General features: G+C 44.6%; 10 protein-coding genes across 10 annotated transcripts; 4 read left to right on the plus strand and 6 right to left on the minus strand.

Annotated features, from left to right (window-relative positions):
- Nucleotides 1-675: 675 nt before the first annotated feature.
- Nucleotides 676-7,888, plus strand: OPT1 (oligopeptide transporter; the record flags this gene model as incomplete). Its single annotated transcript, XM_020208899.1, has 2 exons — nucleotides 676-3,001; nucleotides 4,971-7,888. 2 exons carry the CDS (start codon nucleotides 676-678, stop codon nucleotides 7,886-7,888), a joined length of 5,244 nt encoding a protein of 1,747 aa, XP_020067317.1.
- Nucleotides 7,889-9,599: 1,711 nt separating this feature from the next.
- On the plus strand, nucleotides 9,600-10,520 carry ERG25 (methylsterol monooxygenase; the record flags this gene model as incomplete). Its single annotated transcript, XM_020209164.1, has 1 exon — nucleotides 9,600-10,520. The coding sequence occupies one exon, from the start codon at nucleotides 9,600-9,602 to the stop codon at nucleotides 10,518-10,520; it is 921 nt and encodes a 306-aa protein (XP_020067318.1).
- Nucleotides 10,521-10,965: 445 nt separating this feature from the next.
- On the minus strand, nucleotides 10,966-11,394 carry CANTADRAFT_4224 (uncharacterized protein; the record flags this gene model as incomplete). Its single annotated transcript, XM_020208900.1, has 1 exon — nucleotides 10,966-11,394. One exon carries the CDS (start codon nucleotides 11,392-11,394, stop codon nucleotides 10,966-10,968), a length of 429 nt encoding a protein of 142 aa, XP_020067319.1.
- Nucleotides 11,395-11,604: 210 nt separating this feature from the next.
- Nucleotides 11,605-14,594, plus strand: CANTADRAFT_136472 (protein phosphatase regulator). Its single transcript, XM_020206272.1, has one exon. It carries the CDS (start codon nucleotides 11,815-11,817, stop codon nucleotides 14,401-14,403), a length of 2,589 nt encoding a protein of 862 aa, XP_020067320.1. The 5' UTR covers nucleotides 11,605-11,814; the 3' UTR covers nucleotides 14,404-14,594.
- A 171-nt stretch (nucleotides 14,595-14,765) lies between these two features.
- On the plus strand, nucleotides 14,766-15,975 carry CANTADRAFT_24819 (DNA-directed RNA polymerase I subunit). Its single transcript, XM_020207230.1, has one exon. It carries the CDS (start codon nucleotides 14,786-14,788, stop codon nucleotides 15,683-15,685), a length of 900 nt encoding a protein of 299 aa, XP_020067321.1. The 5' UTR covers nucleotides 14,766-14,785; the 3' UTR covers nucleotides 15,686-15,975.
- MRS2 (Mrs2p) lies at nucleotides 15,845-17,203 on the minus strand (the record flags this gene model as incomplete). Its single annotated transcript, XM_020208953.1, has 1 exon — nucleotides 15,845-17,203. One exon carries the CDS (start codon nucleotides 17,201-17,203, stop codon nucleotides 15,845-15,847), a length of 1,359 nt encoding a protein of 452 aa, XP_020067322.1.
- A 363-nt stretch (nucleotides 17,204-17,566) lies between these two features.
- VMA4 (H(+)-transporting V1 sector ATPase subunit E) lies at nucleotides 17,567-18,205 on the minus strand (the record flags this gene model as incomplete). Its single annotated transcript, XM_020211425.1, has 1 exon — nucleotides 17,567-18,205. One exon carries the CDS (start codon nucleotides 18,203-18,205, stop codon nucleotides 17,567-17,569), a length of 639 nt encoding a protein of 212 aa, XP_020067323.1.
- Nucleotides 18,206-18,724: 519 nt separating this feature from the next.
- On the minus strand, nucleotides 18,725-19,810 carry CRC1 (carnitine:acyl carnitine antiporter; the record flags this gene model as incomplete). Its single annotated transcript, XM_020211124.1, has 2 exons — nucleotides 18,725-19,693; nucleotides 19,740-19,810. 2 exons carry the CDS (start codon nucleotides 19,808-19,810, stop codon nucleotides 18,913-18,915), a joined length of 852 nt encoding a protein of 283 aa, XP_020067324.1. The 3' UTR covers nucleotides 18,725-18,912.
- Nucleotides 19,811-20,168: 358 nt separating this feature from the next.
- SPC98 (Spc98p) lies at nucleotides 20,169-22,796 on the minus strand (the record flags this gene model as incomplete). The annotated part of the gene is made up of 1 exon (XM_020208905.1): nucleotides 20,169-22,796. One exon carries the CDS (start codon nucleotides 22,794-22,796, stop codon nucleotides 20,169-20,171), a length of 2,628 nt encoding a protein of 875 aa, XP_020067325.1.
- A 642-nt stretch (nucleotides 22,797-23,438) lies between these two features.
- HEM1 (5-aminolevulinate synthase) lies at nucleotides 23,439-25,175 on the minus strand (the record flags this gene model as incomplete). The annotated part of the gene is made up of 1 exon (XM_020206487.1): nucleotides 23,439-25,175. One exon carries the CDS (start codon nucleotides 25,173-25,175, stop codon nucleotides 23,439-23,441), a length of 1,737 nt encoding a protein of 578 aa, XP_020067326.1.
- Nucleotides 25,176-25,879: the final 704 nt, after the last annotated feature.

Consider the following 25,879-nt stretch of genomic DNA (forward strand, 5'->3'; position numbering starts at 1 on the left):
AATAATAGCGCGCACCGCCAAGTATGTCAAAAGCTAATTCGGCCCGAATCGCGCTTGATGGACGTCACTTTTGGCACACCTTCCAGTCAGCTGGCGGTCCTGCCCTGGTTTACGAGCCCGATAAAGGCCCCCACACACAATTGCCTAGCGATCGTCCTCCGATACTCAGGCAAACTCTCCGCTTTTTCCATGCGGAGACCCGTACTTCCGAAAATGTGTGCCGTTTAATTTTGGAGCCGTTCCTCAAACGGATTGCTTCAACAATTACCTTATCTTTCATAATACATTTTGGATATTTTAGTCCAGATCTAGCGGGAAGTGGCTTTGCCCGGAATGCAACGCCAAATGCCTCAATAGATTGTGATGCCGTCCTGTTCTTCCGGTACCTCTATCGCTATTCAGCTCGCCAATGTGTGTCATTCCATTCCAATAGTCTAAACTCTCATGCACCGTATCAGCCCTTTAGAAGGACAAGAAGAAATGGGGAAAAAAATAAATGCACAGCGTGCATTTAAAATAATTAATTCAGAAGATTGATATCGATACTAACTCTGTTATCAATGTCGGCAAAATTGTGGAATTGGGGTAGCTTGTATAAATAGTGTTGGAATTGCTTGCAATTAAGCACCACTTAGCTTTTCTTTTCAACCTTGTCTATAGGCTTCTTTAATCAAAATGGACAAGATTAAGGATTTGCTTAAGAGCAAATCGGTCGACGAAGAAGTCACCGTTGTCAAACACCCAGACTTCGAATCTGGTGACGAAAAGCTCCCAGTTAACTTGGCTGTCTCCAAGTCCCAGGAATTTGACCCAGTCACTTCCAACCTCCTCAGTGATGTTCTTAATGATGATTACGCAGCTATTGTTGTTGAAGATGATTCTCCTTATGCTGAAGTCAGAGCTTCCGTTCCTTCCACTGATGACCCAACCCTTCCACAAAACACCATCAGAATGTGGGTCATTGGTATGATCTTGACCACCCTTGGTTGTGGTATGAATCTTTTGTTCTCATTGCACGCACCATCTTTCAACATTACCACCTACGTCACATCCATCTTGGCTTGGCCAATGGGTAGATTATGGGCTTGGTGTATGCCTAACATTAACATCTTTGGTATGCCTCTTAACCCAGGTCCTTTCAACATCAAGGAACACACCCTTATCACTATTATGGCTAACGTCTCCTTCAGTTCTGGTCCAGCCTACACCACTGATATCTTGCTTTCTCAAAACAGATTCTACGGTTCTGATTTCGGATGGGGATTTGACCTTCTTGCTGTGTGGAGTACCCAATGTATTGGTTTCGCCTTTGGTGGTGCTGTCAGAAAGATTTTGGTTGAGCCATCTTCTGCTATTTGGCCATCTAACTTGGTTACCACCACTTTCTTAACCAACATGCATATTAACGAAAATCACCCAGCTGATGGTTGGAAGATTTCTCGTCTCTTATTCTTTACTTTCGTCTTTATTGGATCTTTCGTTTACTACTGGTTCCCAGGTTTCATTTTCCCAGCCTTGTCCAGTTTCTCTTGGATCACTTGGATCAAGCCAGACAACGTTATTCTTGGTCAACTTTTTGGTTCATCTACTGGTTTAGGTATGTTCCCTAACAGTATTGCTTTGGACTGGAACGCCATTGCTGGTTACGTTGGTTCTCCATTAATTCCACCTGTGAGTACCATTGCAACTATCTTTTCTTCCATTGTCATCATTTTCTGGATTATTGTTCCAGCCATTGCTTACTCCAATGTTTGGTACTCTAAATACTTGCCAATTTCCTCTGCTTCATCTTGGGACAGATTTGGTAAGCGTTACAATGTCTCTAGAATTATTGACAGAAAGACTTTGACTTTCAACCAAGCTGCATACGAATCCTACTCTCAACTTTACTTGGCTCCAACTTTTGCCATTTCTTACGGTTTGTCTTTCGCTGCCATCACTTCCACCATTGTGCACACTGTTTTGTTCCATGGTAGAGAAATCATCCAACAAATCAAGCAACAAGAAAAGCCAGATGTCCATCAAAGATTGATGAAAGCATACACTCCAGTCCCAGAATGGTGGTACCTTATTGTTTTCCTTATCTTCTTTCCAATGTCCATCGTTACTATCAGAGTCTGGAACACTGAAATGCCAATTTGGAGTTTGGTTGTTGCTTTGTTGATTGCCGTTTTCTTCTTGCTCCCAGTCGGTGTCATTTACGCCAGAACTAACATCGCTGTCGGTTTGAACGTTATTACCGAGTTCCTTGTCGGTTACATGGTTCCAGGTAAGCCACTCTGTATGATGTTCTTCAAGACTTTCGGTTACATTACCAACAACCAAGCCGTTACCTTTGCTCAAGACATGAAGTTAGGTCACTACATGAAGATCGCTCCAAGAACCTTGTTTGCTGCTCAATTTGCTGCTACCATCTGGGGTTCTTTGGTTCAAGTTGCTGTTTTGAGATGGGCTTATGGTGCCATTGAAGACTTGTGTGCTCCAGATCAAAAGAACAATTACGTTTGTCCCGGAGGTACTGTTTTCTTCAACTCCTCTATCATTTGGGGTGTTATCGGACCACAACGTCAATTCTCTCCTGGTCAAGTTTACTATAAGTTATTGTTCTTCTTCATTCTTGGTGCCCTTCTTCCAATTGTCTCGTGGCTCATTTTGAAGAAGTGGCCAAACTCTCCAATTAGATGGATGAACTGGCCAGTCTTCTTCTCTGGAACTGGACAAATTCCACCAGCCACCGCATACAACTATGCATCCTACTGTGCTGTCGGATTGTTCTTTGGATGGTTCGTCAAGAGAAAGTGGTTCCACTGGTGGACCAAATATAACTACTCCTTGTCCGCCGGTTTGGATATCGGTTTGGCTTGGTCCTTGTTGATTATTTTCTTGTGTTTGAACTTAACGAACACTGAAATGCCATCCTGGTGGGGTACCACTGTTATCGACACCCTCGAGGCTAACGGTAAAGCCATCAGACATCCATTGGCACCTGGTGAATCATTTGGTCCATCCACTTGGTAAACCTGCAAAATTATCTAATTTAATTCTCTCTTGTGAAGTTTTGTCACCTAGTATGAGTTTAATCCTAATAAGCAAATAGCTCAGATATCTATTGAATGTAGTTTGTATGGATCGCCATTGTTAAACTCCTGATGTTTGACACGGAGCACCCGCTTAATACCCAAGATTGTACGTGTTGGCGTAATGTCTTCGTCTTTCAATGTGTGAATATACTTTCTGGGGAATTTTGATTTGTTTGCAAATTGAGTTCGCATTCGTCATTAATTCGGCTAACGGCCACAGTGCCGTTGAACATGGGATCAATAGCTGTTATTAGAAGTTCAGTTTCCAAGTAGCAAATCCATCTAGTTTCCTTGTAGGAGACCTTGAGTTGACTTCCTGATAATTCAAGTATTCAGATGCTGATGTCTGCAATGTGTAACGATGATCCCCGTAGATAGCAGCATTGCCACCCTGGTCCATAAATGCTTTGTCAGGCCCCTAACGGAATCCATACAACTGGCGATGTGAGCAATCTAAAGCATGTATTGTGTCAGTTTTTCAGCTGTGTTTCGCTTGCAGCTTGGCGTCAAGTATTATGATCTAGTGCATTCTTCTCTGCAGTAGGAGTACAGAGAGATGATCGACAAAGCCCAAAGCAAGAAGAGTCCAAAGAACCCGCAAGTAGAGGCTGAGTATGGGCCCGTATCAAAGCTCTTATCCACTAGCTAGTTCTACAGTCGGTTAGTTCCGCAGCTACTGATACCACTTTGGCAGTTTACTCTAGTACTCAATGGGGGAACATGATAAATGCAATGTACCTGGCAGACCCCGATGTGCGATCCGAATCCAAGCTTCTGTGCATGACTTATTTGAAGTTGACAGAATGCATGTAGAGCTGAATTGCATCATGTCAATGCATAAACCATCTGCTGGTTAACTTAGTTTGCATGCAGGTACCCAATCCATCAGCTTGAGTTGCCCCCTTTTGATTGTCAGAGGTAGACTCTCACTGGCAACTAAATGCCAGTTACCCTTTGGGTGGTCAAACTGAGTTATAAACAGTGTATTGAATCCAAAAGCACGCATCTGCAGATTTTAGCAACCTGCTTGTCATTCCGCCTGCTCCATTATGCGAGCAATAACTACAATAGAATTGGAATTTGATTGCCTGGATGGTCTAACAACGGTCCATGCTTGGAAGCACTGTCGATCAAGATGAGAAAATGTAGGAATGAAAGATAGGTGGAGTTTAATGTTTAATAATGGACCGTAATCCATCTTATGGTTATCTTAAACTCTTATACCAGCCAAATTTTCGTGGTTTGCCAGGTATATTACTGTATTAAAAGTTTTGATGCTATTGTTAAGGCTGTCAATGCTGCAGAGGTTTCAATTTTCGTGTGAGGCATGCAAGGAACCTTACATTCGTGCAGCTTACATAGCCTTCTACAACAACCTGCAATTTGCCAGCTCATATACTTCATCTATCTAAGCCCGTTTGCACCCAGAATCCTGGGTTGAAACTTCAGTGCGTTTATGATCTTGACACAAAGCTGCAGACTGACAGGAGGTTTTTGCGACCACGCATTTTTTGCACCCATAATAAGGGTATAATCAGAGATCTCGCGAGATCCATAGAACGAAAAATACTAAGAATAAATGGGATCTGCTGGTTAGCTGCAAAAGAGCAAAGGATCTGGAAGGCGCGCTCCTGTGTCTGTGTACTATATACTTACTATGTAAAACAAGAATCGTTCTGCCCTTTTACCCAAATCTTTCTTCCTACGATCAGCAAATAAAACGTTGCAATGTCTATGAATAGAGATACTACCAGTCCCTGCTCTGAACCATCGTTGCCTGGCAATGCGGTTAAGACCTCGGGGTCTCCTCAGCTTTTGGAATCGCCTTCTGTGAGCGGCTCCGCTGATCTAGCGTTGAAGCCAAGGTTACTGGAGTGCCATCNCACCAAGCTGACAAGTTTCCTGCTCTTCCCTCCAAGAAGTTGGTTGGGAAGAACATGGCTGTCCCTCCTTCCAACAAGGAATGGGCCAATGGTGTTTGTGGTCGTCTCAACATGACCACTTCCTCTTTTGAAGAGAAGGCTCCTCACCAGAGCAGAACCCCTGGTGCAATTGCACCCACTTGGGCTGAAGCATTGTTTGAAAAGAAAAGCTCTCCAACGAAGAGCGAAGCTTCCAAGTTGCGCGAGAAGCAGTGCTACACTGTGAAGAAACGCTCCAAGAAAACTGGAACTAAGGTTGATGCTGGTATGGAAATGCCAACCAAGGCTACTGAAGTTGATAATGGTATGATTGAGCCAATTGTGGCTGCTGAAGTTTCGGAGGAAACTAATGTTGATGTTGGTATGGAAAAGCTGTTTGTGGCAGGTGAAGTTGCAAAGGCAAAAAATGTTGATGAAGGTATGATTGAGTCAAGTGAGTCTACTGAAGTTGATGACGGTGTGATTGAGCCAATTGTGGCTGCTGAAGTTTCGGAGGAAACAAATGTTCATGTTGGTATGGAAGTGGCAAATGATGTTTCGAGGGAAGAAATTGTTGATGGTATGGAAAAGCCAAGTGAGGCTACTGAAGTTGATGCTGGTATGATTGAGCCAATTGTGGCTACTGAAGTTTCGAAGGAAACAGCTGTTGAAGTTGGTGTAATCAAGTCTATTGCTTTTGCTCGCATGATTAATCCTAATGATTGTTTAAACATTAGAGCACCTAAATTTTCCAAGAGCAGGGCCAGAAAGAACAAAAAGAAGTCCGGAAAGGCCAAAAAGGCCAAATCCTCCTGTTTTATTGAACACATGGAGAATGAAAAGGGACACCAAACAAATGATGAAGTTGATGCAGACATTGCCCACTTAGAGACCGATGAGCTCGACACTCATGCAGACACTTCGCACTTCGACACTGTTGAGGAAAACACTCCTGACGTTGCTGAAGAAGATCCAGGCATTTTACACTTAGACACTGTCGATGCCGATACACCTGAAGTCGATGCTGAAGAATTAAATTTCTTCTTGGACCTAGAGACCATCGAAGATGTCGAAGAGGCCGACACACCTGAAGTTGATGATGAAAAAGTAAAATTCGTCTTGCGCTTAGAGACCATTGAAGAAGTCGAAGAGGTCGACACGCCTGACGTTGATGCTGAAGAAGTCAAATTGAATTTGTACTTAGGGACGACCGAAGAGGTCGACACTCCCAGCGTTGCTGCTGAAGATGATGCAGACGCCACGCACTTCGAAGCTAAAGCTAATGGAAAGGCAACCGATACTTGCGTTAATGTTGAAGCTACCCAAACCCTTACGCAATTACTAGGCATTGGGATGGTCACTAGTCCTTGCTTTGATGAAGTTGAAGTAGTTGAAGTTATCACGCCCTTGGTTGACATTGGGATGGCTACCAATTCTAGCGCTGAAGCTACTAAAACTCTTATGCAAATACCGGACAGTGAGATGACTAACCAACCCGATGCAGATGCTGCCCAAAGTACCATGCTAGCGAAGTCTAATGAGGCAGACACTCATAGTATTGAGGTTCTTGAGACTGCAGAAATCCTTTTGCAATTAGCAGCCAGTGGAAGTTACACAAACAGCGCCGAGGCACAAGACATTACCTATATGCCAGACAGAGGGAAGGATACCAACCAGAGCAATGTCTGCTCATTACCTCCATTGGAGTTGGAAGCTGATGCAGCGACTGACGCTTTTGGAGGAGGCGGTACAATTGAAACAGTTCACTTAGAAGGCTGTGCAAACACAAACGAATTTTCCGATGCTGCTCCACAAGATTTTATTGAATTACAATCATTCGTGAAGGAAAACTATTCTAGCAAGAATGATTTCATTGGGACGGGATCTGAATTAGAAGGGGTGGTCGAAAAAACTGGCGAACACCTTCTTGAATTTCCCATGAACTTAGCTTCCAGTGGAAAGGTAAACCATCCTAGCCTTGAGTTCCTTCGGGATATTATGATTACAATTCTTGTTGTTCTTCTTGTATGGAGCATTAAGAATAGTGTCATTCTAAAGGCCTACTTATTCTATTACCTCTTCATTCTGGATTCTGGAATGAATTTCACTCCTGGAATGTCCTGGAACTTTGGATCTTTGTGTGAAATTGATTACACCGCTCATGTTGATGTTTTGGAGGGTATTCCCAAGAGAGAAATAATGGCTGAGAGCACAGACGTCCCTGACGAGGTTGATGTCCAACTTTCTCCTAGATCTTCAAACTTGGTTGAGAACCCCGAGGCAGATTATGATGAAGGCGTAATACCATTTGATCTGAAAGAATTATTCACGAAATCAGACTTACATCTTGAGACTCAAGATATCGTTTCTGTAACCAAAAATTATCTTCAAGTTTTCCCTAACGGTCTCGCCTTATTTTCCAATGAGCAGGCAAGTACACTCCAGTTCCAGGGTCTTGATGCTAGTGTGAGAAGTTCTCCAATCATAAAGTTAGACTATTTCTCGAATGGGTCCACATCGCCTACCAAACTTTCCTTGAGAAGTTTCAAGCCTGTCGATACATCAGCAAGTTTTGAGGGAAACTCCAAAGATGCATACTTCCTTTTAGAGGTCCAACAATCCATCGATGCACTTGAACTTGATTCTACTCACCAGAATGTACTAAATCCAGAACCTAAGTTGGACTGGATCAAACACTCCGAGGCATACACCGAGGCAAGAGTTGGGGGACTCGAGCCTAGGTATGCAACGAGCAGTGGTATTGAATTTGGTATGATGGTAGTAGTAGTTCTCCAGTTGCTAGTGCTTATGGTGGATTGTGTGGTTTCAAAGACTTCGTTTCCTCGGTTTCAACAACTTGGCTTGTGGACAGCATTCAGCATTGTCTCATGGCTTTTATTCAGATAATAAGTTGATTTTGGTTTATTTAAGGAGTTTAAAAACAGACATGAAAAAAGACTCTTCAAGTGTTATATTAGTTGGTTAAATTGGTTGGTTAGATAGGTTGGTTATAATTGTTGGTTATAATTGTTGGTGATATTTGTTGGTGATATTTGTTGGTGATATTTGTTGGTTAAATTTGTTGGTTATAATTGTTGGTTATAATTGTTGGTTATATTTGTTGCTAATACAGCCAGGTCGAAGTGAAAATGACAGTGGAATGACACTGTAGTCACACTTTGGGAAAATCCAGCCTGCGGGGGGCGGTGCTTTGGTTAACACATTCGACGCTTGCTAACAAAATTATTAATTGCATATACTTTTAAATGTCCGTCACTGACGGATCACTTTACATTTTTTATAGTAATCAAATTTTCGAGACTCACGTAGGACTTATTGCTTTCTCTAGAGGTTTATTGTAATATTTCTAGGGAGGAAATAGTTAAGTTGCAAATGAGGCTAGCTATTATGACAATACTGTGCCTTGAGGTTTGTGCGATTTCCTAGCCAGAGTATAGGTATATTTTTTTGTCTTGGTGTGAGGTTGAGGAACCGGAAGCGGTCCTGTGACAAGTCACTAGTGACCTAATTAACTTCGATGCTTGGCTTCCGAAGACAGCCTTTTGAGCAGTAAAGCTAACAAGTCCAACTACAATACACATCTGTCAAACATCACTGCAATTGCCCCATTGGACAAAATTTTTTGACTGGTTCTGAAGATGGAATAATTAGGAATTAGCACATTGTTAATCCTAAAGGATAGTTCAGAATCTAAGTGATACTAGTGAAATAGCAACCCCAGACTACACATATCCTAACACTTCAAAGTGTTTGAGGGAGAACATATCAAAAATCAATCCATTGTAGTTGATACGATTCTCAAGATAAGGGCAAACCGAAGTTGACAGGTACGATCGTACGGCATAGGGGAAGGCGAGAGAAAGTGTCCAGCCCGTATAGTCTTTGTTGCTGGTGGAACGACCTGGGCCTCTTCAGGACATCTGGCTTGATATTGACCGTCAAGGCGGACCCTAGCAGTTCTGTTGACATTGAACAATCCGGTACGAACCAATACATGCCATACTAATCCTTACATGTGATCCCAACACAGATAAGATCGTTCTGTCTACTATTCTGTACGACCAACCATTGCTGAGCCCCCTAGGCACCAAAAAACCCCCTAACCTAATCAGAAGTCCGCTCGACGCGCCTCAGACTCCAGCCAGAACCTGTCACCGTTCAAAGCCCGCTGGTGTAGATATTGCCCAACCACAGCCTTGACGGTTGGAACTAGGATAATTTGCACGTTACAGACAACATGCAGTTATCACACGCTCGCTGTCTTGTCCAACTACCATCTCATCGCTGCACACAAGGAATGGCAGAGCCTCCCTCGTTGTGGAAGGCGGACTAAGCCCGAGGATGGAACAGCCGTCATTTTCCCAGGCCGAGACGTGTGTGCAGGCACATCGCCTTTGGGCTATACGATCTCGTTCCCGTCGTTTATTGTCGAGGTTGAACGAACGCGGTGGCTACAAATCGGGCAGAGTCGTGGCGAGCGCAGAAAAAGAAAAGATCCACGCCTTTGTATATAAGCAGAGCAAATCGTTGGGCACTTATCGTCTAGATCTTCTGGTATTTCCACATTTTGCTAGGTAAGACTCTACCAACTGTCATCATGGTTAGTCACGTCTTTCACGACTATTCCAGCTTTGAAAACGCCACCACTGTGGCTGGTGTCTTCCAGAATTTCAACAAGTTGCCAAACTTGAGTTTGGCAGAGAAGATTTGGGGTAGTATCTACTACTACATTGGTAACGATTTGTTCGCTACCGGATGCATCTTCTTCTTCGTCCACGAAGTGGTTTACTTTGGAAGAAGTTTGCCATGGTTCATCATCGACAGAATCCCATTCTTCAACAAATACAAGATTCAAGATACCAAGCTCCCAAGCTCTCAGGAACAGTGGGAATGCTTCAAGTCTGTGTTCATTCACCACTTTGTTCTCGAGGCTTTCCCAATCTGGTTCTTCCACCCTCTCTGCCAGTACATTGGTATTAGCTACGAAATTCCTTTCCCAACCTACAAGACCATGGCCTTACAGTTGGCAGTTTTCTTCGTTCTTGAAGACACCTGGCACTACTGGTTCCACCGTGCCTTACACTACGGTGTCTTCTACAAGTACATTCACAAGCAACATCACAGATACGCTGCTCCTTTTGGTTTGGCTGCTGAGTACGCCCACCCAGTCGAAGTCTTTTTGTTGGGTTTGGGTACCGTCGGTATTCCAATTGTCTGGTGCTACTTCACCAGAGACTTGCATCTTTTCACCATCTGTGTCTGGATCACCTTGAGATTGTTCCAAGCCATTGACTCTCACTCTGGCTATGAATTCCCTTGGTCATTGCACAACTTCCTCCCATTCTGGGCTGGTGCCGACCACCACGACTTGCACCACCACTACTTCGTTGGTGGTTACGCCTCTTCTTTCAGATGGTGGGATTACCTTTTGGACACCGAGGCTGGACCTGAAGCTAAGGCCCACAGAGAAGCTAGAATGAAGCTCAAGGCCGAAGCCGCTCAAAAGAAGAGTATCTAATCCATATTTATAGAGCTAGAGGAACTAATACTATAATCTTTTCAAGTGTGGATGGTGTAGGCTGTTTACCAGGCACCATATGTTAATATTAGAAATCATCCAGAAGGTATAAATGTAGAAGTAGATGATAGACAGCTTCAAGACATGAACAGGTGATCGGACTATACTGGAATTGGTTGCTGTACATTGCTAGATTACGGTGGTGGTTGAATCCAGCTCCGGTAATCGTTACACCACGGTTTTTGCTTCAGAGTTAGGTATGATAATTCATTCGTATTAATCAGTATGTTATATATTTCGTGCTTATCAATTTACGATACCCACTATCATTCTTGAATGAATGAGCTTCTTTGCTTGGCTAGATCCGCCACATAGGTAGGCTACAAAGATTCCATGAATCATAAATTCGGTTTAAATAACTATTATACGTTGCGTCATCGTGGGCTCACTGAGCTTCACTCCATTGGTTGAACTCCTTTCTCTTCTCAACAAGATCAACAAAGTCCACTCTGCTTTCGAACTCTGCGTAATCGTTTAAGCCGATTCTTTCGCTGACTGCCACTGCTCGCTTCATTTCAATGGGTCTGAGATACTCGTGGTCCTGTTTCACAGCCACGTTGATGTTGATCCCCTTCAATGCACCCTCGCTGGACTCACTGCCCTCCACAGTGTATGCCACCTCGTTCCTCACCGACCGGATGGCCCCCAATATGATCAACACAAGTCCGTATACCGTTTCGTGGATGATGTCGGAGGGCACGGTGGTGAAGGTGCATTCTTGGTGCATCGACTTGGCGAGCAAATGGAACTCCATCGACGAGTATGCGGCGTGGAGCACCAAGACGCCTCCCACTATGTAAAGGACTGACGACATGCTGATGGTCTAGAGTGTATTCTAGTGTGGATAGGCTCTTCAGGCGCACTAGTGGAGACGATTTATTCCTGGTCACATGACTTATCTCTGACGACTTACAACCCTCCTCTGTTGTTACGACCCTCCCATCACAACTTTCGTGCTGCCTCCACCGCCTGCTGCAATACCATCTTCCTTGGCCTGCTGTGACCATCCTTACTGCTGGTCCATCACGTCTGTCCAGCAACTCGCCATCGGCAATCCCCGCACTGTGACGATAGCCAACCACCTTTGCTATCTTCAACCCTCCACGCGACCACAGCTCGAAGAAGCCGGCCATTGCGCGTCCTAGCTGCTTGCCCTTCACCACTCTCGCCCGTGGACCTCGTTTGCTGACACCGCGTGCTCTCGTTTCTTCAATTCTTCCATTCCAGCATTAATATGTCTACTTCCACCATGGCCGGTCCCGAATCCTCCCCAATTCACGTCCCCGCCCCAGAAAGCCAGGGACCCAACTACATCACCTCGCTCGACTGTAAGATCCTCCAGTACAAATACTCCATAATCAAACTTGAGCTGGTTATCGACAGCATCCAGAAACTAATCTTAAAGTGTACTCCCAAGCCAGATTCTGTGGAGGATGCCAATGCGTCGGAGCCACCGGTTAAGATTTTCGATTTTCTTCCGCTAATCCATTATGTCGTGCTTTTGACAGGAAGCTTGTTCTCCATCAATGATAGCGCCTTCCAGGCCAGACTAGAGTTGTTGGCCAGTTTCAAATTGGTCAAAACCTCCCAGATAACCATCTCCACAGCAGTGTCTCATATTCCATACGACCACCAGGATACAAATGTTACGCCTTTATCGGAAATACCCAAAATTCCTACGGCATTAAAGTGCTTGAAGATCTTGGAAATATTGGCCAACACATGTTTGCAAGGGTACCAGAAAAGATTTTCCCAGGCTAAAGTAGAAGCCCTGCATTCCAGAGAGCCACTTCCTCTGAATTATTATGATAAGCTCGATTCCTTAATCAAAAACAGCTTATTCGACTCCAAATCTGATGTGGATTTGACCTTGAAGGACACTATTTTCAGCATTCCAAGAGATGACCAATTATTGCAAAATGAGAACTTCATAGAGGCCACTCTTGTTGATATGGATTTCAAGATGTTGTTTTTAATTACCAAGAATTTGCAAGCTAATTTGGACAGGTTGAGACCAATGATTCTTAGATATAAGACGATCAAGACCAACATTCGGAGCTTACCTGATCACAAGTATTCCCTTCACAAGATATTCTTGTTAACCCTAAGGTTGAATGACTTGTATTCTATCTTTAGGAAATTTGGCAGAAAGATTTACTTATCAAATTACCAACATTTGACAGACCAAAAATTGTTGTTTCAATCTTCCAATCTGGTATATTTCAAACTGAACATTTTGAACAGCATGGAAGATATTTTTAATTCAGCAAAGAAAAATGGAACCGTCATCGCTAATTTAACAAGATTTATTCGTCCCAGTGCTAGATTTGAAGTGACTCTCAAAACAATTAATGATTTCAGCAATTTTGCAAGTCAAACGTGTACTATACTTGAGTCTAATATTCAGAAGTTTGAGGAGTTTGGAATGAGTTGGATTACTGCCGAGTTGCGTTTTAGAAAAGTCTATCAACTACCAAGGAAAAATTTGGTGGATATTTACCAGAGTCTCCAAGAGGTGAAATCCAATGACCAACCTCCTGCAATTAGTGTTGCCAGTGCAAGTAGTCCAGCTGTCTCTGTCTCTCCGAAGGTCACGGAAGCATTTCCTTCGGTGAATAATTCTACAAAAGGTATTGAGAAAAAGTTGAAAAAATTGGACTTTAGTGATTCCCCTCAACACTCTACCAGACCTTCTCGTTCGTCATCTGTTTCAAGTGTCAACAGTAATAATTCCATATCGTTGGGAAGACGTGGGTCGCTTAGTTCCCCCAAGAGAAATTCATTGATCATACCTCCGACTTCAAACTCGAGTTTGAAAGTGTCTCCCACTCGTCCCAGACCTAATTCGATGCTTTTCTTGAACTCGAACAACTCATTATCGAACCTTGATACTGAAAAAACTGAAAAAGTGGATTCGCCAGTTGGTCGTCGTCGGTCCAACTCACAACCCACTGTTAGTGATGCGGCATCCGGTGCAGCTTCTGCATTGAACAATAGTTTTGGAAATTCGAAAGCAGCAGTTAAAAGGTCTCCATCGCTAACAAGGAAAACGGCTCCGGTTCCTACTCCAGCTGAGAAACCACCTACTTCTTCAAGTAAAGTTCAGAATCAATTATTGGCCGTGGCCGAGGAAGATTCGGATGAGAAAGTAAAGGCCGTCAGCAGAATGAGTGCCAATCAAAGATTGCAACAGCATCTTCGTAAGGCAGCCAGGACGGGTTCGTTGATGACACAGGAGAAAGAGCAGTTCACATCTGTGACTTTTGACCCTAACAACCCCAGTGCTACTAACTTGAGAAGACCTACAGAACATTCATCTTTAGATGAAGAAATTCCTGCTACTTCTCCAGCTCCAGTGAAGTCGGGTGTTCCCATTCCTACTGGTAGTACACTGGTTCCAACGGTCCCTCTAACCAAAATTGGACCTAGCAGAGACCAGGTCACACGAAGAAATACTAAGCGCAATAGCGTATCATCTCCTATATCGGACATATCACCAAATCAGTCTACATATGCCTCGTCCGCTTCTTCCACCAACTCCAGTGGAGTTACCAAGAAGGTGCGTTTCACCGGTGTGGCAGAGTATACCGAGGCCGAAGATGCTCCTTCCAAGTACTCCAATAGAATTCTCAAGAACTTTGCGGTTTTCAGAAGTCCGACTATTAATTATGCTTTCAAAAAGAAGGACCAAATTCTCAAGCGGGAGGAGAGTATTTCATTTAGACACCATTTGGAGTACGAGGGGGAAGATCCCAACCTGGCCACAGCTACAGCTTCAGTACCGGTGAACCGGTTCACAAAGATAAAGAGCAAGTTGTTGTAATGACAGCAGAGAATATGCACAATTAAACGCAACTGAGGTGCGAGTATAGTAGTTAGAGTAAACAGATATTACTCTAGAGTGTTTGAATAAGCCTGCTAACGGTGGCCTTTTTCGTTGATGCGTACACTCCAGTACTAACTTCTATTCTAGCATAATTCACTTTTCAGTTGGTCAACCTAATATAATATACAAGACCCACCCTTCCATCCGTATTACTCTCTCTTTACTCTGCCAGCCTCTACTCTGTAGCACACTGTGGCCGTTTTCGCTTTCGGTTCTTGGCCATCTTCTCCATCTTACTCCCAGTGCGCACCTTATCGTTCGCACAGTCGAGAACTCATCGCAAAATTTCTCATTTGAAAAATCAATCAACATCACCAACATGTCCAAGAGGTCCATAAACGGCGAAGAGCCCGTCTCTAAGAGACCCAGCATTGCTCCCAAAAGCACTAATAAACTAGGTGAAGATGGAATTTCCGAATGTTTCCATAAAGTTACCACAAGAATGTATGTGTCTTTGGCACCCATGCACTTAAAGAACCCAATTAATGGTATCAAAGCACAACATTTAGATCCTTTAATCATGAACTATTTCCCCAAAGCCAAGGGAGTGGTCTTAGCATATTCCAACATCAAACTTTCCTCCGACAACATAAGTATTGACTCTGAAGATCAGCCCATCTCCATTGCTAGAATCGAGGGCTCATCTCCATTCACTTTCTTGTGGGTCACCCTCGACTTGTTGATATGGAGACCTCAGGTGGGCGACGAGTTGGAAGGCTACATCTACATGCAGACCGCATCCCACTTGGGTTTGTTGGTCCACGATACCTTCAATGCCTCCATCAAGAAATACAACATTCCAAGCGGGTGGAGTTTCATACCAAACCAGGAAGACGAGGTCCAAGAAGAGACCACCACGCCTAAGTTTAAATCCTTCGGCTACTGGGTCGATGAAAACGAAGTCAAGATAGAAGGAAAGTTGAAATTTACTATCAAAGCCATTCATTCCGCTGGCAGAGTGGTATCGGTCGAAGGTACCTTGATCAAGCCAGGGGCCGAAAAGGATGCCCAGCCCGTGTTTAGAGAACGCAGATCCTCCGCATCTAATGGTCCATCAGGATCTCCAAAGGGTAAGCATATGAAATTTGATGAAGAACCAATAGAGACAGTGACTGAAATCCCAGAGCCTACCGACGAGAACGAGTTGCCCGGATATGCCAAGGATAGTGACGACGAGGATCTTGTAAATAATAGTGATTCCGATGGAGATTCGGATTAGTTTATAAGTGCTATATACATGTATTCGACTGGCGAATGTAGTTCGGCTACCGGTGCTAGCACCTCTAAAATAAAGCCCTAACCAAGTATGTGAGGTTTCTATTATGTTTTGAAGATTCGGTCTTGATGAGTTTAGTCTATTATGTTTAAGCGTTTCCATTTATTTCAATGGTTTATCATCATTGATCATCCTCCAGATCACATCTTTATCCTTCAGAGAAGGTGGGTGGTACTTGGTGTTTCTCGACCCATAGATTAGCTTATACCACCATTTATCCCTTGAGTGTCTGGAATGACCACCTAAAGACCGCATGCCATTTGTTCTGAAAGAATCACCCATAGTCAATTTCTGCACAATTTTCAACTTTCTGAAGTTAATGAATGTGATAATCAAACCTTGTATGATCGAAATAACTACGACCATTCCAAAACCCCAGTTGGATTCTTCGATGTAGTTCTTCAAGTTCATTCCATAAAAGGCAGGTAATAAGGTAGCAACGGTAAAACCCAAGGTGTAAACCGTAATCTTCAATTCGAACAACATCAAACTATTTCTGTTTGTATCAAGAATGATATTGATGATCTCTTCGGTAACTTTGATATCATTGAGCAAACTACCTGCTTGCTGAACAATTTCATCACATTGATTATAGTAGGATTCAAGAATCATTTCTATTTCTTGATAATCATCAACGTTCGACTTTATACTCGTCAAGTACATGCCTTCCAAATCTTCGTCGTTGTCCAATAATTCTTCTAAGACGTTCTTGATAAGAATTGACTTTTGGTAGAATGATGACAATTTTTTCAGCTTTATCAATAAGTCCTGTAACTTTTTCCGGTCGATTTGATCTTCTAGTTCTGTCAAAATACGACCACATGTTCGACGGTGTTGATACAACTCAGATTCTAGGTAGCTCATCACACTGATGAGGATACTTTCTAATGCTTTGAATTCGTAGGGAATGTCTGAAGGAAGCTTCAACTTTAATTCCAAGTCGTACATGAATATTCCCAACTTTTTAGCAATCGATGGAGTGGATGTGTCGAAAATCATGACACTGTCTTTCTTAATGATTGCTTTGATGTGCAACAAGTTGACCAATATCGAGGTTGGTGGTCTAATCATGATGGATGGAATGACATCGACAGAAGAAGTATCGATTTTCCGTAAATCTCTGGGGAATAGGAAGTTTTGTTTCAAAAAGTCCATCTTGAGATACTTTTGAGATACTCCCGTTATGTTTCCCTTTTTATCAAACGTGGTACATGAAACGTAAAGATCGTTGGGTGTGATGGGCTTGAGTGCCTTGTACGGAACCTCTTGTACATTTAGTTCTTCTGGTTTGGCTTGTGTAGAAATCTTGGGGCGTATTGAGATAAACCTAGCATTTATGGGATAAGTGTAGTTCAGGTCTTTCACTGACTTGTATAATCTAGATTCTGAAGGAGTCCTTAGCCCTACCCGTGGCAAAAAGTGGTATCTGGAAGCTTCACGGGCAATATATCGGTATATCATCTCGTGTCAAGTTCTAATGACACTGATATAATCTCGGAAATGCTGGGCTCTATTCTTGTGCTTTTATAATTAGAAGTCACTAGCGATTTTGTACAGTGCAATGAAGCGTGCAGTACTTTTAGACAAGCGGGTTGACGTATATATGGTGGTAATCTAAAGGTTTTGCCTTCCGAACGGATCTGGATGGTTATACCAGTGAATTTTTACATGTGCTCCTGCATAAAACCAACAGTGACATGACGCTACAGGCACCATAAACAAAAACTATTAGGATTGAAATATAAAGAATATAGCATCAAATGGTGGGAGGCACATGAGAGATCTGCAGACCTCCCGCAAGAATTATAAGTGTTCTCTAATCAACTAATCAAAGAATTTTCTGGTAGCAGAAGGACCGAATAATTCCAATCTGAGACCAGGCAAAGCAACTTGATTCAAAATGTTCAATCTTTCTTCCAAAGTGTTATTGACTTCAATCTTACCAGTACCATTGACCACAACAACACCTCCGGAAACATCCTTGCTCAAGAAGTCGTCTTCGTTGACAGTAATAGAGACAGCGAACTTGGACTTCTCTTCGAATGCCTTGGCAGCATCTTCAGCAGCCTCCTTGGCCAATGCAACGTCTGCCTCTCTGACCTTGATGGTGACTTCCTTTTCTAATAATGCTAATAAACCTTCTTCGATCAATCCAACCAAAACTGGCTTGTATTTACCCTTGTTGGAAGTGAGTTTCTTCAACTCCTTCTTGGCTTCTTCGAAGATTTCCTCCAAGACTTCTTCCTTGGTGGCCAAGATTCTCAATCTGGTCTTGTTGCCGATGGTGGACTTGGTAATTTGTTGAGCCAAGGAAGCCTTCTTCAACTTCTGTTCGTAGGCAGCATCGATGGCGGCGGTTTCAGATCTGACGATCGAAGCCTTCTCGATTTCGTACTCCTCGTCGGCCTTCAAACGGATTTCCTTAGCCTTTTCTTGTGCTTCCTTTTGGATAAAGGCTTGCATCTTGCTAAGCTCCGATTTTACCTGGGATGTTAGTATCAATCAGCCACTTTCATCAATTCGGCATTTGCCCAGGCGGGTACGTACCTGTTCATCTGATAAAGACATTTTGAATGGATGGTATGAGTGTCTAACGCTTTATCTTATCATTTAATTGGTGGTGCTTTTCGTTGTCCATGGCGGGTGGCCTACGCACGACCTCGTGAGGAGTGAGAATTGCCAGCGGCTAATGGTGGCTGCGAGTTTGTGGAACCGAGAAGACAGTACTAGCCAGAGAAAAGGTTGGGGATAGTGTAGATCTACAGCTGAGCTTATTATCGACATGGAACTGAGTGTACTGGCAGTGCAGTGTCTATTTTGTAGTGGACAGAGGATTTTAGTTGAATTGTGAGGCGATTGGAGAAGTGAAATGATTGAAGTTCAGGCTTGGTGTGAGCTATAAAGCCCTAGAAAGACTTGAAATGAATGAAAGACGTGTTCATGGAACTTCTTTCTACACTAAATTTTTGTACTGTATTGGATCTGATGAAGAGTTTGATGTATTCTCAAACATAGAACCGATGGATAATCTTGTGAATTTTGTGAAATTTTACAGTAAATCAGTAATATTGGAAAGATATCTCGTCTTTCAACTGATGGAGTCAGTATCTACGCAGGTCAAAAATCGATTTTGATTGGTGTCACCCGAAGGCGTCTAATAAATACTTTGTTTAAATAATTCCGTCAAGGGCCTTTCTAGCCAACTCGACACCCACAAAAGTGGCAGCGTTGGCAGGGAAAGATCTGGCCAAGGCTGGACCCACTCCTGGGAAAAATGCCTTGATACCACCCTTGGCGTAAATGTTTCTGGTGGTCTGTGCAATAGAAACATTGGTGTTGGAGGATTGCTGAGTGGACTTGATGGTGTCAATTGGGAAAACACCCAACCACATGGAAACACCAGCGAAACCACCAGCAGTGGAGATGGCCAAGAGGGACATGTCTTCACCAGGCAGGGACAACTTCTTCTTCAAGTATTCGTATGTGGCGAAGTAAAGAGCCGAACCAGGGCCGTCTCTGGCCAAGGTGGCCACCGAACCCTTAAAAATGGACCGGATCCCGCCGGTACGATACATTTCCTTGACGACAGAGCCCATGGTGGTGTTTTTTCCCTCTGCAACTTGCATCATGACCTTGATACGCTCGAATGGAGCAGCCACCAAGGTGGTGGGAACCGCGGAGATGAAACCAGCGGTGGAGATGTTGGCAATGGTGAATTGCTCGGGTGACTTTCCAGTGAAGCTTCCCACAAGTCTCTTACCTACGTCGTAACCCCAGAAAGACACGGCAAACATGGGGGTGACACCCAAAAGGGGTGGGAGAACGCCTCGGTAGAAACCTGGCAAGCCGTCCTTCACGAGCGTGGTCTTGATACATTCGATGGACGAGTTGTAAATACCAGTCTGAAGTCTGACCTTGACAAGATCAAAGGGGTGGCCAGTGAGCACGGCACTAATGTTAGTATGGACCTAGAACGGGAGAAACATCGTCGACTTACCAAATACCACCGAATCCTCCGGCAGCGAAAGATTTCACGTTTTCGACTAATACACTGTCTGTTTCGTCCATGGTTGGTGTGTGTGGAGAACAACGAAGAAATCCGGGGCGCTTTATAGATTTTTCGGAGAGACCGAGGCCCTTTGGTGCGGTGCGGTGGTGGTGGGGCCTGCACATGCTGGGGACTCCGTGCCCGAATGACAATAGCAGCCGGCACCACCACAGCCTGGAGTTCGTATATTGACGCAGGGACAACAGGCTGTATAAGAGCATACTCGGACCAGGGCGGTGGGCTTGGGCCGACCCGAGGAACCTCAGCCGCGCATGCTCCAAGCCGTTTTCTGTTAATGGGTGCCCCACACGATTTACGAGCGGTTGGTTGGACCGAATGCCCCTTTCTGTGAAAAACCGCGGTGTGCATTAAATCTACTTAGACGAACATGGACGCCATAGGCTTAAGCTCGTAATCCACCTTCAAGTCCCGGACAAAGTTTGCAAGCCCCTCCTGGAATTGTTGGTAGATGTGTCGGTAGATGCGGTCAGTGATTGCCTGGAGCTTATCCTCGGTATCCTGGAGCGCATCGATCTCCACCATGTCTGCGTCGATCTCATTTTCGGCCTGCGAGGCTTCGATGTTCAAGATCAACACATAGTTGACAACCAAGTGGTTGTACTCCTCGGCACTCTTGTAGAACCGGAACACCAACTCCAAGAGCTTGTAAACCTGCTCGATGTAGCTGGTCTTGGTGGTCTTGCCGAGCGAGTCCTCATTGATCAACTTGCTATTGACGATCTTGCTCAAGTACGCTTCGTGCATCTTGATAATTTCGTCAAATGTGAGCTCGTTCACGTTGTGGAGCACGCGTTGTTCAGATCCGCTGGTTTGCGGGCTGCCTTTGATCGACTGTATGAAGCTGGGGTTAAATGCATTCAAAAGTTGCAACAGGCGATTCTTGAACCCTTCGTTTTCCTCATTCGTGTATACCTCGTTGGACTTGAACAACTTCTTTGTTATCAATGTGTGGTAAGCATCCTCAATTACATCAAATGACAAGTATTGCACCAATGAATTCATAAACTTGATAAGATTGAACCGGATCATGTTAATAGTATTGAACGATTTTATAAGCCATACAATCTTCTTGTCTCTGATACTTAATCTGGCAGTTCTCTTCACTTTCAGATACTTCAAATGAATCCTTTTTAGTTCGTTCTTCCGCAAACTGACACAGTCCAATGAGTGTTCATTCAAAAGATATTGTAGATGGCGAAGTCTCCATAAGAAATTGAACATTTTCAAGTACTGAACCATGTGGTTTTCAAATAATGAATTGATGGGTAAGTCGTCAATTCTATATTCCAACGTGAATACTTCCCATCCAATATTCCCGTGAATTGGATCCAATACTCGAGCATCCAAACGCTTAGAAAATTTATTGTATTTTAAGGAGGAATTATTGATGGATTCGTTCAATATCTTTGAAAGATAATTTGATGAAATCGTGGTGGATGGTTCATTAAAAATTTCAGCTCCACTCGAAATTATGGAGTCAATAAAGTCATTCTTTTGTATGAAGTAAATCTTTTTAAAGTTGTTAAGATGTTGGGCCATTTCATTCTTTGGTCCATGAATGATGTTCGTGAAATAATTCAATATTTTTTCGTACTGCTCATTAATCAATTCATTAAACGCGACAGTATTCATTGACTGTACTCCGTGGTTCAATTGGAATAATATATGGGAATACTTGTTGCTGTATTGATTTACCCATAAGAGTTCCTTGCAGTACTTATTCAAGTATATTAGCATCTTGCCAATTTGCAAAATCTTGAAACTTAATACCTTATCAATAAAAAAGGGGATTCTTTCTGGTAAGAATAGAATAATATCGTTGAATTCATTCTTTTCAAAATCAAATTTTACGAAAAACTCGTCGCTTTCATCTATCAATTCCCCATTTATTATCCAGTGCTCAATAATTTGATAGTAAGGTGTGGAGATGCTCTGAAATATTTGAAGGGCGAGTTTCTTGATTGATACATCACCAAATTTTGTGAGTTCGTAAACTTTCGACAAGAAGTCGTATCCGTTGACTTCAAGCACCTGAGTAACAAGTGAGTAGAGTAGTCTGAGATTCAATATCCAGTCATATATCCTGTTATAGACTGATATGAGAGATGCTGGCTGGGTGTTGAAAAGCTCATTGATATGGTCGATATAGGCCAATAGTTGTGATTCTAATACCGTTAAAAATGCGGTCTGTATGGGAGAGCTAAGTTTACCCTTATTGTGCTGAGTAAAGTTGTGAAGCCGTTTGTATAGTAATGCACATTCCAAAATGTCAAACAATATTCCAGAATAACTGTTGTTGACGTTGGAAGGAAGTTCGATTTGTTTGTCTGAATCGAATGCCAACAACTTGGAGTCAAGGCCAAGTAGGGTGTAGGAAAGATAGGTCAAGATAAGATCTTCATTCATGGATTCGTAGTAGGGCTTAATGACCTGGTCCAACGGTATTAACGGAGTGTCCTTGTAGGGAGACGAGTGAGGGTACTCGACGCCAGCACCCATGTTTCCCGATGAAAAATCGCGGTTGGTACGTGTATAGGGTCGGCTAGAGGGAATTGCAGGCGAAGTGCTGTGGAAGTCGCTGTGAGGACTGAGATTGGCTCGGGAATGGCCAGGTACTGGCGATGGCTGCGCGGGGCCGTCTTTGAGCACGCTCAAAAACACCAAGTAGCTGTGGATCTGATCCAAGGTCTTAACCTGGGCCAACGAGTCTAAGATGCGCTGGAAAGCCGCCCACTCGTCACGGAAGCCGTTAGTGAGGAAGTGTGTTTTGAAGCGAGCAGTGGCCTGGTTGATTTCGTACTGTTTCTGGGACTGGTCATTGGTGGACTCTGTGCGGGAGAGTACCACGAGCAACTCGTGGCTGACACTCTGGATGAACTCGGGACCGAACTCGGCTGGCACGAGCGCTCGCACGAGCCGGTTCGTGTAGAGCTTGATGAGTTGGGACTTGTCCATGGCGGTGATGGGTTGGTTCCAAACAAACATTCACAGCCATAAACGCGCTTCATCACCAGCACACGTGACGCGGACCAAACGACGCCATGATGGAAGGACGGCTGCTGAGGCTTCTAGGGGGGCTGTTAGGGAAGGAGGCGAGGAGAGATGTGCCAAAATTATAGGTTCTCTTCAAGATAGCATTGCGATGGGCTCTCTATGAGTAAAACCAGCTGTTAAACTAATCTGGCAAATGGGTAAATATTTCAAGATAACAACATAATTGTGGGATAATAATTATACTAACAAGGGTGATAGTACTTAATCAGCCACTACAAATGCCCCAGAGCCGTTTGGAGCGGAATTAGGGTGGTTCGCGGTGTCTCACTCTCTGAAGTCCCACTGGCTAGGGAGATCCTCCACCACCGCTCTCCGGCTGCGCACCGCTGCGCACCGCGCGCTGGCACCAGCTCTAGTACCGGCAGCACGCCAGCACGAGAAGATGGCAGTACAAGCAGCACGAGATCGGGGGGATTGGCCATCGCTGGACCTCGTTGCAGGGGCGAGCCCCTGGCCGCACGGCTTAGATCAAGTCCGATATCTCCATCCCCACTTACACAGTAGTTAGGCGCTGTCGTATTGTAGTCATGGCGACACTATAAAAAGGCAGCGCGGCCATACAAACTATATAAACTAGTAGCTTTCCACACCAGAAGAAACACCAACAGCAGGAATGACAGGATCCCTCACATTGGGGTTGAGGTCGGCGTCAGTCAAGGCCAACTGAGCATCGGTCCAAACGTGTTGCACCTCAGCAGCGTTGGGCTCGCCAACTCCACACAACCCACCCTCAGCGGTCCAGTCGGAGATTCTGTTCAAAGACAACTCCTGGAAAACCGAGTCGATGGCGCTGATCAACTGGTTGGTGACCTCAGGTCCGTGGCCGGGAGTAGGAGTGATTCTCAATCTCTCCTGTCCGATAGGAACGGTGGGGTAGTTGATGGCTTGCACGTAAATCTTGTGCTTGTCAAGCAACAAGTCGGAGGCACGCTTGGCGTCAGCAGCGTTACCAACCAACACAGGCACAATGTGCGATGGGTTGGGAATCACGGGAATACCAATGTCGGTCAAGTTGTTCTTGACGTAACGAGTGTTCTTTTGCTGGCCAATACGGTCTTGCATGGTGGCACGTTGGTAACGAATCGAGGTGCTCGATCCAGCCAACACAGCAGGGGGCAACGAGGTGGTAAAGATGAATCCTGGTGCATACGAACGGAACCAATCAATCAACTTGGCCTTACCGGTGATGTAACCACCAACGGTACCATAGGCCTTACCCAAAGTTCCGGTGACCATGTCAACTCTGTTCATCACGGTTTGAGTTGGAGGACTGGCGATACCGGCCTTCAATTGGGCTTCAAAGTCCAAGTGTTCGGCAACACCGGCTCCGTGAGGACCGTACATACCAACAGCGTGAACTTCATCCAAAAAGGTAAGGGCACCATACTTTTCAGCCAAGTCGCAAATGGCCTCGATTGGAGCAACAGACCCACACATGGAGTAAACAGACTCAAAAGCAATCAACTTGGGAGTGGACTTGGGGTACTGAGCCAACTTCTGTTCCAAGTCGTACAAGTCGTTGTGCTTGAACACATGCTTCTTGGCACGAGAGTTACGGATACCTTGAATCATGGAAGCATGGTTCAACTCGTCGGAGAAGATTACTAAATCCTTGATCTTTTGACCGAACAAGGACAAAACTGCATCGTTGCAAACGAAACAAGACGAGAAGACCAACGCAGCCTCGTGCTTGTGCAAAGCAGCAAGTTCAGCTTCCAAGCGAATGGCATGGATGTTGTGGCCCGCGATGTTACGAGTACCACCTGCACCAGAACCGTACTTGTCCAAGACACGCTTCATTTCTTCCAAGGTGCCGACGTTACGACCCATACCAAGGTAGTCGTTGGAACACCAGACGGTAACCTTGTTGGCTTCGTCGGTACGGTGAGCCATTGGGAATTCCTCGGCTAATCTGTTGATGTTGTTGAAGAAACGATAGGACTTGTCGGTACGCTTCTTGTCAATCTCGGTGCTCAAGAAACCCTGGTAGTCGAAGGCAGACTCCGAGGAGGAAAGGTCCATCTGGCTACCAGTAAGCAGGTCGGTCTTAAACGAGTAAGGAGTGGAGCCGGAAGGGGTTCCGGTGGTGGAAGACGCGATGGAGGAGGAAGCAGTGGCTCTAGCTGGGTTAGAGGCCGAGGAGTAGCTTCTGGAAGACTCCTTGGCCACCATAGCAGCACCCATGATGGGGCAGTGACGAGCCTGGCTGGCCAAGCCGCCTGACTGCTTGCTCAATTGGCGCAAGGCCTGGCTAGAAGAAGCCTTGACAAATGGACACACGTTCATAGAAACACGGGTAAGCGATTCCATCTTGAGTTCTAGGGATAACGTTGGTGTTCTCGGAGACGAAAGTGGTTACCTCGATGATGAATTATCACAAGTGACGTTTTTCTCCATATATATAATACGATGAAAATTTGTTTCGCTCCGGCATACAACCATTTCTGGGTCGTCAGACGGTGTTTGGTTGTGCGTATGTGAGTACCATTTCTTTTTGTGGTGAGGCACCTCACACAAGGTTTGAGGGGTTTGATTGTCACTAACAAAGTGGGTGTGGGGACTGGCGGAGTTGCAGATTTGGGGCAGCCGGGTTGCGGTGCTGGTGGATTCGTCTACGGGGACGAAACCGGTAGTGGCCGCTGGCGGCCTATTGTGACACCACAACCCCGAACGAGCAGTTTCCTACCTGAAACGGGGTCTGCTTGGTTTTACGCCCGCAGCCATTGGCTGCGGTGCACCACGGATCCGTTTGCCTGTTGCGGAGACGGGGTTCTACATGTGAACTGGCGTTCACGTGAGTGGGTCCGGTATCTGAGTCATGCTAGCCGGTGCAACACCCACTGCGCGTTTCCGGCACGTTCGAGTACCCGCGGCGCACCCGCCGGATAGGCGGGATGTCGGCAGGGATGGCACGTGACGCAGTCCAGTGGGGCTCTACACTTGCATTTTGCCTATTTCGGTGCTATTGTCTATATATGGTTTATCACATACCAAATGGTGTGTGATAAATTAAA

The sequence above is a fragment of the Suhomyces tanzawaensis genome (assembly GCF_001661415.1).
Source record: "Suhomyces tanzawaensis NRRL Y-17324 unplaced genomic scaffold CANTAscaffold_1, whole genome shotgun sequence".
In the NCBI taxonomy this organism is placed as follows: Eukaryota; Fungi; Ascomycota; class Pichiomycetes; order Serinales; family Debaryomycetaceae; genus Suhomyces; species Suhomyces tanzawaensis.

What these genes read in the sequence shown, in the direction of transcription:
- CANTADRAFT_24819 (XM_020207230.1), top strand. Translation starts at nt 14,786, where the DNA reads ATGTCCAAGAGGTCCATAAACGGCGAAGAGCCCGTCTCTAAGAGACCC.
- CANTADRAFT_136472 (XM_020206272.1), top strand. Translation starts at nt 11,815, where the DNA reads ATGTCTACTTCCACCATGGCCGGTCCCGAATCCTCCCCAATTCACGTC.